Source organism: Gasterosteus aculeatus, chromosome 14 (assembly GCF_964276395.1).
Source record: "Gasterosteus aculeatus chromosome 14, fGasAcu3.hap1.1, whole genome shotgun sequence".
Classification (NCBI taxonomy): Eukaryota; Metazoa; Chordata; class Actinopteri; order Perciformes; family Gasterosteidae; genus Gasterosteus; species Gasterosteus aculeatus.
Genome location: NC_135702.1, coordinates 15,739,420 through 15,751,422, shown reverse-complemented (window position 1 = coordinate 15,751,422; position 12,003 = coordinate 15,739,420). Strand labels below are relative to the sequence as shown.

General features: G+C 41.9%; 1 protein-coding gene across 2 annotated transcripts; it reads right to left on the bottom strand.

Moving 5' to 3' along the window:
* Window positions 1-2,493: 2,493 nt before the first annotated feature.
* On the bottom strand, window positions 2,494-10,422 carry lmo4a (LIM domain only 4a). 2 transcript variants are annotated; one of them, XM_040197641.2, is made up of 5 exons: window positions 10,140-10,422; window positions 6,034-6,281; window positions 5,161-5,257; window positions 4,882-5,040; window positions 2,494-3,745 (listed from the first exon to the last, which is right to left on the bottom strand). In XM_040197641.2, exons 2-5 carry the CDS (start codon window positions 6,273-6,275, stop codon window positions 3,737-3,739), a joined length of 507 nt encoding a protein of 168 aa, XP_040053575.1. In that variant the 5' UTR covers window positions 6,276-6,281; window positions 10,140-10,422; the 3' UTR covers window positions 2,494-3,736. The 2 variants fall into 2 exon arrangements, with proteins under 2 accessions (XP_040053575.1, XP_040053576.1); XM_040197642.2 differs by having other exon boundaries at window positions 6,034-6,287; window positions 10,140-10,281.
* Between the last annotated feature and the right edge of the window lie 1,581 nt (window positions 10,423-12,003).

Here is a 12,003-nt window from a genome sequence, read left to right as displayed (position 1 = left end):
ACGCAGCTGAAGTATACGGTAATCAAAACATTGGCAAAATGACAAGTTTCGGGCTATATGAGGAAATACAATAAAGTGTCTTTTTATCTCTGCAATTTCCATCGTTATTTCAAAAGAAATAACGATGGAAATTGCAGAGATAAAAAGACACTTTATTCAAGACGCTGTGCTTCTTTTAAGTTGCTGTGATGTGCTAATTTGTCAATGAAAAAAAGCATTTTACAGGATTTGCATATGGATGAGGAGGCGGGTCTATGCAGCCACATGCTGGTCTGTTATTGGTTTATGCCGTTCTGAAAAAAGAAACCTGCCGTTCTAAGAAAAGAACCTGCAGCCTGCCACTTTTGCATCTCACTGTCACTGTCAGTCTGCAGTGACTACCTGCAACTTGTGCAACACACATCATCTTCAACCATTAATTTACAATCGGTTCTTCAGACAGCACCCATTCTGCACCAATTTAATTTGCAACACAAAAAAAGGATGAGTACACTGTTAATATCTAGAAAAAATAATAATCTTCTAAGATAATTCACAAAATAAATATATAACGGGGTATAACCCTGAAACTGGACGAATAATCAAACTATAAATTAAGTCTCATAATTGATATTCACTCATTAAGAGCATGAATTGAAGGTTTCAGTTTCTACACTGGCTGTTTTCAACCAGCATCACAGTAGATATGAACAGAGAAATCACAGGAAACTGCTGCTTAAAGTATGACAGGGTTTATTAACTTCCAACAATACTAATCAGATCAATACCATTTGAAATCAACAAAAGCTATTATACAATATCCTAATATCTAAACAACAAATAAAAACATTCATTCATTCATGTGGAGGAAGTCTGTGTGTGTGAGTGAGTGTGTGAGAAAGGGAAGATGTAAGCGAGAAAGGAAGCTTGGAGCAAAGCTACCGACCCACGACAGGCTTTGTGTGGCTACGAGCCGGCAGAGGTGTTGCTGAGGCCGTGTTTGTACACCACGTGCGTTCCTCATATCGTTGTACCTCTGTCTGTAGGTCAATCTATATGTGTGCAGGGACAGGTGTGTTGGTTAACAAATGATTAATCATAAGAAAGACTCAAAGCAAAACAGATGACAGTGAAACACAAAAGTGGTTAACTTCATCACACAGTTCAAAAACATACGTCATCACTCACAATGCAGTAAACATCAAAACAAAAATAAAGACACACGTTAATCTGACATCGGCTCTCTAACACACGAGTATGCAAGGGGGTAGAAGAAGCGATATTCTCGCGTTGAGCTGCTTGGGCCGGGAGTGAGGACCTCTCCGGAGGAGCTAAAACAAGGCTTTCACTAACGAGCTTTGGTCCGGGAAGCGTTGGGTTGGAGAGGCCGACCCACCGAAAGCTAGAGAGCCCGAATCCAAACTCCCGTCCTCGACGTGTGGCAATTTGAAAAGTTGATTTGAGGAGACTCCGTCTCAACCTTACACCGACCAGCGCCAGTTCGGAAAGACGAAGATTCGGAAAGAACGTTTTCAGAGAAGAATATCAGCTCTCAGTCGGCAGCAAAGGGACCCTTGTGGTGTCTGTGGCTTGACCAATCACATCTAAGGGCTCTCACCAAGAGAGAATTCACAATTAGGTGTGAAGACAAACTCCATGCGGAGGTCCTGCTGCAGCAATGCATTCCAGTCAGTCTTGGTTTACGTGGGAGCCCAACATCAATACAAAGTATGAATAAATTCATAGTAAGAGCATTGATCTTGTATGTCTTTTAGTACCATTGCTACTAAAGTAATTATTATAAACCCAGAAAAGCTTAATTATTGGAATCACAGGTCTTTGGATAAATATGAAACAATAAATGAGAGAAGAAAGCCCAGTTAGAGAAGAGACCTTGATTCAAATAGAGATTTAGAGAAAATAAAGGCTAAGTGGCAATGATGCCCTAAAAGGACTATACTGATGGTTCTACTTGCCCAGTAACAAAACAGAGTTATGCTGGCAGCTCCTTAAGGCTTTAAGGTTCATTATACAAAAGGAACTAAATTATGACATTAATAAACTTAACTTTAAATTGCATACCTACAACAAATAAGACCTATAAATACTGCACTTCACTTTTTCCACATTGTTAAGTTACAGCCTTATTCACAGCCTTATTCCAAAATGGATTAAATTCATTATTTTCAACATTCTACACACAACAACTCATGTCAAAGTGAACTGTTTTTTGCAAATTTTTGCAAATCTGTTAAAAATAAAGAACCAAAACAACAGGAATAAGGCTGCAACATAACAAAATGTGGAAAATGTGAAGCACTGTATAGCTGATCTCCGTGGAAACATATGAAGCTAAGGAATGTGAATCCATTAAAAGTAAACCCATTTCTATTAATATACCTTATAATCTAAGTGCAATAAAATTATGACCAAGATCCCATGATAGTGAAGTATTCTGCTGCACTTTACAAAAACTGTGACTGAACTTTTGAATGAAATAGACAGAACAAAATATAACATTTAGAATACAATTTATTAAGATACGCATGTTTCGGGGTAATAATGTCTGATTCTTTAATAAGTGTCAAGCAAAAACAAGTCCAGTCCATAAAATAAAAAAACAGGGAACGATAGCACTACCATGACTCCCATTACAATAATTCACACAGTAAATTCAGCATCATTTCCAAAGCACTAACTCATCAGTATAACAGACGCATGTCATCAGCGCTTCGCCCTACATTCTTTGCATACTCATTAAAAGTCTGATTATTAAAGGGAAAGCTACTGGCATGTGTTGCATTCCATTCATTGTAAAATAGTTCCAGTGAATCGTATTGCTGTGCTTATTCAACATGTGATGTGGAAATGGTCAGAAAGGTAAACATGACGGCTTATGGTGCTGGTCAACTCTCATTGAGATAAATACAGAATGAATGATTTATGAGATTTATTGATAATGGGCTAGAAGAAGGAAAGGATTCTGGTGTGGTCCTTCATTACTGTAATGCAGCTTAAGACCAGATTTGCAAAACAATTGTGTACATAGAATTCAAGCAAATACTTTCGGGGGCAGGAACACTACCAACCGAGGGCAACTACACCTTCCCCCAAACCACTCTGGTTATAGCTGCAGAATGACATGTTAGAAATGGATCAAATAGACAAAATAAATGTAATTGAATATTTCAAAGAAAATAACAGATTTTGTTAAAGTATCAATATAGATGTTGTCTTGTTCACTGAACATCCAGCAACTTCAATTTCCATAACCAGTAAAAAAAAAGAAACACCAAACTTGTTTAACATTTTTGAAAGTATACTTACATACGCCCCTGTAGAAATGTTATTTCTGACACTCCATGCCCACTGCAACTGGCTAGCTGGGTAAAAGCGAATGATTCAAGGGGAAGTAATCCAATAGCAATCTTCCATTTCACCATGTTAGCCATGCAATACAGCAATATTATCAGTAATATTGCCCCAGTTCACAATAAACATCAATGTGCTGTAGAAATACATTCCATCACCGTCAGTATTCTCATGCCTCCAACAGAATTCTTCACTTTCACTCCTCACTGTCTACTCAGCAAAAGCCGTCTCTATTGAAATGGAACCGAGTAGCAGTATTGGTTCCTACACCCACACTGGAGTGACTGGCGGGTGCTCAACCAATGGCAGGATTTACAGGTGGAGGAGGCGGGTGAAGGAGACAGGTGGGTGGAGAAGGCACACATTTGGTTTTCCATCGTCTTCCTCAGCAGACCTGTAAACATTGGAGAGAGGGGGTTGTAAATGTCACAAGCACTGAGTGTTTCCATCTATTTGTGATTTAAAAACCCTTGGTTACGCCATCAGTTGCACATCTTTATGCTCACCACCGTCACAATATTCACAGTCATGAGTATCTGATTGCCCAAAATTGTGTTACATGCTGTGCTTCATTTTTGGTTGTGTGCTATTCGTTTCATTTCAAATTGCATGATCGAGTAAGAATTGTGCATGCAGCCACAGTTTAAGGAATTCTCAATGGCTGACAGCTATATTGAAGTTGGGCCACGGGGCGTCCTGGCCAATCAGGGTCTTAAAATAGATTCAGCTTTGGGCCATCGTCTTTTGGCCCAAGTCTGCGCGCTCGTCTAGTGTTGCGTGGCGCCCGTTTAACGACACAAAGCACTTATTTGGAAAAATAAGAATACACGAGAACTCCGGGGAACGCATGTATAACTCTATTAAGCTGGCCGCCTTTGGGCCAGTTCACATCGGCACCTAGCTGGACGACGGACACGCAGTGAGGAAACAACGAGGAGGTGGATGACAACAGGCACGTTATATACATATTCATACATTTTCAAAATGCCAAAGGTTTGTTTTGTGTGTTATATTTATTTCCTCACCAGTAACATATAAACTGATTTTACACTCACAGGGATTCCCCTTCATCCTCACAGAAAACAAGTACATTCTGGATTTCTAACAGTATATGAAATCATACTAGATCCTATGCCTCCTTATCTTGCAAGATATTGATGAATTAATTGATCCATGTGATTAAGGCTGGATTTATCTTACTAATTTAGTCTTTTGGTAATGACACAATTCTGGTTTGTCAATGAGGAATGGATGAAATGATGCCTTATTATTATTATTATTATTATTATTATTACTACACACAGAAAGTTGAATATTTTCTATTTTGTGCATCTGTTTTTACAATCCTGATTGACTGTTATGGATCCCCGTGCTAGTTGCACCGACATCATTGACGCTCTATATAATACAATAAAAAAGAAATAGCCTACCTTGCAGAGTTGCAACACCTTACCCTGTTGCCCAAGTGTACTTTTTACTTTTCATTCTAAAAAGTGGATAAATGCCTGCTATCAACAAATGGCCTTTCACCTTCTGGTCGGACATCATGCTGTTGGCCTGCAGTGGAGTTGGATGTCCACCGAGCAGACCTCCTCCAGGCCGGTCATGCTCACAGAAGATCGTCCCATTGACATAGTGAAAGCGATCGCCAGGAACTAAGCGGTTCCTACAGGTACCACAGGTGAAACACTAGGAAAACCAGAGAGCGATAGTGTCAGTCTATGTATAATCAAGATTAGCTCATTGACAACAGCATGACAACTGTGTGACGTAAAGGTAGGACGGATACGATTGCTTAATCATACTTACTTTAAGGTGGTAAACATTGCCTTGAGCTCGCATAACCATCTCACTAGCAGGTATGGACTGTCCACAAGCACTGCAGGTACCACTGTGTCCAAACAGCCTGCACACGAAGCCACGGCACAAGTCTGTCAATTCAGCTACTTTAACCCAATTGCATGAACAGCTACGTCTGCATTATTATTTAATTCCACATAAAATCAAAAATTGACTCAGCTTGTAAATATTGCAATAGCTCACTAGCGAAAATGATTTTGGGTCGTTGACGTTCGTTGCGGTTTCTTAATAAGTAATTGGCTCACTGGCTCTGAATACACATAGACCATGGGTCACAGGAGCGGGGGGGGGGGTTGATCAGAATTGGCTTGGGAGGGTTTCAGGACAGCAAATTCAGGCTGTACAAAATAAAATTTGTTGTATTGAAAGTGTGGGGGGGGGGGTTGTTGACAAAGAATCTCCAAAAGGAAATCCAGTAAGAAAACAACTTCACAGATTAAAAAGTTCCTCATAGTAAATCCCAGCTGTGTCCTTAGTGCTGGACCACTTCACTCTAATGGGAACACCTGCTACTGACGATTGATAGAAAAATGGATTGTTGATAGATGGACTATTTATTATATAATCTGCTTTTTTATAACGGCTTTTCAGCGTGTCTAAAACAGATCTGCTCAAAGCGACCAGTTTGTGGTCTTAATGCTGAGCCAGCTAAGGCTGGGTTTTATTGTCTTTCTTTTATTTGTGGGGAATTAGATGCAAAGGTATTGGGTTGTATTACACTTTTGTTTAAAGAATTACAGTAGTGTACCGTAAAATAACAAATTTCCGGCTTCCACTACTGTGAAACGTTGACCACTGCCCACACAGATGACGAGGGCTCACCTGATGTAGTCGTCCTTGCAGAGGATCATGCCTCCTTTGCTGTAGCAGGTGCTGCTGTACTCGCCCAGCTGAGTGTGGCAGCAGGAGCACTTGAGGCATTGCGTGTGCCAGTACCGCTCCATGGAGAAGAGCAGGAAGCGGTCTGCGATCCGTCCTCCGCATCCTGCACACAGCCTGCACGCCGTGCCCCCGCCAACGCCCATCACTGCCACCGTGGATGCCTCCACCCTGCTGTTCACCATAGCAACCTGAAGCTCGGGGCAGCCGCGAAGAAATGAGGTTAGGAAAGTGAGGCAGGCAGGATGGAAATGTACAATTAAAACTGTTAAATAAGTGGCCACGAAAAGCTATGAACTGCTTACTTTCTGAAATAAATAAGTATTTTCTTTGAAAAATGTCTATTAAAGTTATCAGCCTCAGAAACGTTCTTCAATGTAGTTTATGTTCGATATTTTTTTTTGTACAAATAAAATGGGGAATACGTTGTTATGTATACAAGGTTGGTATAATAAGTTAGTCGAAGGCGGTTGATGATTTAGGGCTTTAACTCCCATTACTTTCTTTTAACCAAACCAAAAAAAAAAAAAAAAAAGGTATTCATAGTAGGGCTTCCCTCTGATGATTAGTCGAGCGGCGGATGCAAACTAAGATAAGTGCAATGCAAATTGTTCCTAAATAGAAAGTGAAAGAAACGTATGGAAAAATCTTCAAAGAGCGAAGAGCAAAGAGCGAGAAAGTGTCAATGTAAAGTTGACACTTAAAATTATTTGTCAATAATGTAATGCTGCTAGGCTTTCATAATACGGTGGCCAGTTGACATTATAGATAGCAAGCTGCCTTTTGGCACAGAGACACCGAGCGGCATGTTGTCCTCGTGTCTGCGTGTGTCCAGGTACGCTCGGGTGGCGCATAATTCAGGATCCACTCATCAAAGGGTAATTCTCCCCAAACCTGTTTGGGAACCGTCAAGGTTGAAATGACAACTACCTGTTGTTTTGAGTGCGCACTGATATGGGACGCTCAGGTCAATGTAAACAGGTGTCCAGTACTTTATGGCTCGACACAGAACGCCCTCTGAATCGCTCTCCATCCGACGGACACAACCCGCACAAAAGAGAGCAAGCTACGTCGTCCAGTGCACTTGGAAAGGGATGAGCTGATCAAAGAGATCACAACCTTTAGTGCCAAGGATTTGCGAGCCTACTCAATTATCCAGAAATGCCAAATGATCAGGCATAAAGATGAATGGAGGACGCAGAGAGAATTGCAACAGACTAGAACATGGCTGCCTCTGGGCAGCAGATCCAGTCCATTGGCTTTGGCACATCCGGGTAAAAAAAAAACAACAACAACTGAAAACCCAACCGGGAAACACACACACACACACACACACACAAACCATCAGAGTTGTGGCTTAACACAGAGTTCACAGTTGTTAGGCCTAAAAATAACTGACTTTAACCTAATAATTTGTCCCAAGAAGAGTGTCCAGCATGATTCCACTGTGACCTACTGTCCACTATTAAAGTCATTCTGCTGCTCATTTGTTCATCATCGCTTTCAAACCCCATGGAAACACAAGCAAAACATATTGCAACAGTTTCACAATGAAATAGCTCAGTTCAATACGTTAGAGCTGTAGGTGTTAGGAATACGCCATCAGGCAACATTTTACGTATTTCTCAATTTTTTTCCATTACAAAAGCGATCTGATTTCGTGTACAGCTGTACAACCAATGTGTGCTACTCAGCAATGAGTCAGCAACACCGGCTCTTCAGCTGCTTCCATGATTTATAATTAGCACCAACATAAAATAATTGCAGGTCTAGATTCATTCTCCAAATGAGCAACAGCAGCACAATTTGTCCTCTAGAGCGCCCAATTTCAGCAAGGGCATGTTTCGCTTTACGACTCGCCTTCCCACAAGATTATTTGAGATTGCAGCAGCTGGTCCTCTGCAGTGAAGCAGGCTGCCCTCAATACCCTCATTTCCTCGAGTAGACACCTGGCTCTAATCAGCCACAGGAACACCATGTAAAGCAGCCCAAGGCTGCATTCAAACCACAAACAGCCGCATGCACAGGGAGCAAACCTTCCCATTAGTGGGGGGCTTATTCATGAAGGAATTTAGAAAGAAAAGTGAATCCAACCACCTTTTGAAAAATGCCCCTTTCAAATTAACCTAGATGATGATCCCAGAATTGAGAAGCCAAAATCACTTTCAGGTGTTTCGATTATTTCGACTTTTGCAAATAGATCACAACAACCGAGTACACACCGGAGGGCAATAGACCAAACCACCACGTGCGCTCGTCCTCCAATCAGAGGACTGGCGCCTTAATCCCAGGGCCTGCTAACCCGTGTGTCGATGGGTCTCTGGGCCAGACACTTAACCCCAACATCGCTCCTGTAGCGGTGACTGCCGTGTGTGAATGTTGGGGACTGATGGGCAGGTGGCACCGTGTGTGTGTGGTAGCTCCCGTCAACGGTGTGTGAACGATTATCCCGTCCGGATCCGGACACAGAAGCCGTCCCCATCAACCGGAACCAAAAGCTAGAAGCAGACGGTTGTGACTGAAAAACCTGCCGGGGCACCTTTTGACCGGCGCGGCTGTGGTGGTTTTTACAAGTAGTGGCTTAAAAGTACAGAGCAATCGCGCCCGAGTTGAGCCAACGTATGCGATGCCACTTGACCAAATCAAGCCTGTGCATTCCAGGCGGGAGGATATCGTCTCAACGGTGCAGAAAGAAGAGTGATAGCGGCGAATTCAGAGTAAAAAGCCCAGAAAAAAACAAAACTGCAAACGAGAAAAAGACTGAGTGAGAAGGAGAAAGTGAGAGAAAGGGACGGGTGAGAAAAATAAGTGCTAGTGAGCTGTTAGCGATTTTATTTCAGGCAATTAACAAGATTTTTTTGGGTTAGTGATTTATTTCTTCATTAGCAACATATAAACTCACAAGTGTCCCCGTTCATCTCCACAGAAAGAAAATGTCAAGATAGACAAAGTAGTTATTGTGGGCACATATTAATTCCATATACATATTATATTATTAGGACAAGTATGATGACTTTCTCTTGAGCTCTGGGAAATTCAACTCGGGTCAATGTATTCAGAATTTACTGGCTGTTGAGTTCGATGCAAATGACAGAAATGATTCATTTATTGGTAGAAGTAAACCAGTTATTTAGAATAACTACTACTAATTATATTAGCTGTAGTGGATATAGTGGAATAATAACAAAACGTAGTAAATTGCATTCATTTCCAAAGGTTTGATCTAGAACTGGTTGTTGTCTTTAGATGGATCTGTGCTTGACTAATCAGTACTGTGTGCCATCACTGGTCCCATTTGTTTTCATGCAATGCAGGCACAATTTGCTGCTCAATAGATGCAGAGATGAAACCACATTGTTGCACCAGCTGTCTTTTCCAGCAATGATCCTTCTTTCATAGACAAACACAAAACTAAATTATGGATCCCCAACGAGACAACACACATACACACACACACTATACAGAGTCTAATTTACACACAAACGCAGGTCATAGAGTATGGTGCAAAGCTACAAAGTGCACATCACCGATGGTCAGACCGGCACTGCACAGAGGCCCATGCCGGGCCGTTTCTCTGGACATGTGGCTTCAGAAACCGTTCTCTTTTTAATTAAGACCAGCGGCAGGAGCTCCTTGGGTGGAGAGGTTCCTGCGGTACTACATAGTTGCAGTCAATTTCATAAATATGCCCTTTTAGTGCTGTAGACTCACACAAAGTAAAGCAAGCTGCATGCTCAGAAAAGAGCAGCACGTTGTTGTGTACAGTCTTGTGTTTGATCGGATGAGGGGGGAAGTAAGGTATGGCACGAAAAGAGGGGAACTACTTTAATCACTGTATTTCCATTTGACCCCCCCTCCACCAACCAGCATACCTACTATACTGGCTGATACCAGTAACACCAGAAACAGCTGCAGTAACGATGGCAATGCAAACGTATTTAGATACTCAAACTGGCCTAATGTGGCGGTCCCGTGTTCCCCCACCTACATGTCTTGTGTCTTCTTGCCACCTTTTGCTCTAGTAACCTGCAGAGTGACATTCCGCTCACCTCGCGGCTCTCCACGCGCTGATGACGTCGCGGCGGTTCTCTCCCTCAGGTGGTGGAGACAGCAGTCTTGAACTTCTCCCCTGCTACGTCCTCCTCTGGTTTGTCTGTGTGGAGAAAAAAGCCAACCGGTCCCGTCTTTTCCATTTACCGAGGGCTGACAGGACGTCTGTGGTCGCCGCTTGTCCCGCCGAGCAGCGCTGGTCTCCCGCGAGCAGAGAACGGAGGGCAACGACGTTCAGCTCCACTTATTTAAACGGATGTGTAGCTACTACTCCTGTGACGTAGTGAGGGGGCGGGGCCTCCGCCTCCTTTTAAGGTGAAGGAGACACTGAGGAGTTTGTCTAATAGAAGGTTAAAACTAAACATATCGTTTGCAATTGTGACAATAGCGGACGTGTCTTTCTCCAGCTTTAGAGCTTAATGTGTGGGGTGGAACAAGATGTATAAGTACAGTAAAAGTAACAACACCATAATTCTACTAAGACTACTGATACTGAGTATTCTGGAAGTATAGTATGGTGCTGCCGACCTCCTTGAAGACCCGATCCAGCCCCATACAGCATCCACAGACGACAGTTAAAAAAGTATTAATCAGAAGTCTGTGCACGACCAAAAGAAAGTTAATGGAAGCCCCCCAACAACTGTGAGAATTCTCTAACGAAACCACTGCAGACCACCTGGCCAGCGCTAAGCAGCACTTAAGTTTAAGAGCAGTGGTTGGAGGTCCTCCGGTAACCATGTTTGGAGATCCCAGCTCTGAACAAGACCTCAAACTAAAAATTGTAAGTCTCATTGATTAACTATTACCTTAATTGGTATGTAATGCTCGTAGAGTAGTGCAGAAAGAATGTTTTGCCATGATTGAACATAACAGTTTCTCTGCAAACCCGTGAACAAAAATGTTCTTATGTTTATGGTTTATTGCATTATATTTGAATTAAGATTGTTTTGTATACCAAAGCCACGCCAGGCTTAGTATTCTGATACGATGATATCAGATTAAAGATAAAAGTTTCCTTCAAATAGTATTTTACCACACATACATACATTTAAGAATATATTATAGTATCTAGAGTTATTGCGGGGAGACTCCAAAGGAGTGCTCGCGGTGAAACATTTCAATCAGTCCCTCGTCATCACCTTTAATGATGTGATTATAAATAGTCAGAGATGTGATTATAAATAGTCGGCGCTGAGAACCTCTTGTGGTCTACGAACCACAATCGTACATCACACACAGCTGCAGAGGGCTGTACGAAGCACAGAGGAGTTTTACTGAGTGCTGCTCAAGGATCCAGAGTCTCAGAGGTTCTGTATTAATAGTGTTAATGAATGTTAATAGTGTTAAGACTATTAATAGTCTTGCTAAAAAGAAAAGGCTTATATGAAGACACAGTGTGACTTATCTGTTGAGTTAACTGGAAGGACTGACTAAGGAAACAGCTGATGTGACTAGGAAGCATTACGTTGTGGTGTAGTTTAAAACCACACCCAAACACATGTGCCTGTATGAGTTTGCCTATCTGTGAAAGTTTGGGGAGGCTACTTATTATATTTCATTGACGTGCTGCCGCTGAGTCTGCAAATCACAAAAACGACCGAGGTTATAATGATTACCACTGTTGTGTTGGAGTGCAAGTTGGGAAATATACAATACGACTGTATTGTATATTTCCCAACTTGCACTCCAACACACATTTGTAGAGAGGGACCTCTGCTGGATAAACTGCAGTAGGAGCAGAGCTGCCAACTTTTAAAAGAACATTGGAGTGAGATTTTGTTGGGGATGACCAAAATATCATGGAATTGGAATTAATTTGGGGTTGTACCCTTATTGTGCCCTGCAATCTGCTGGTTTGTGGGA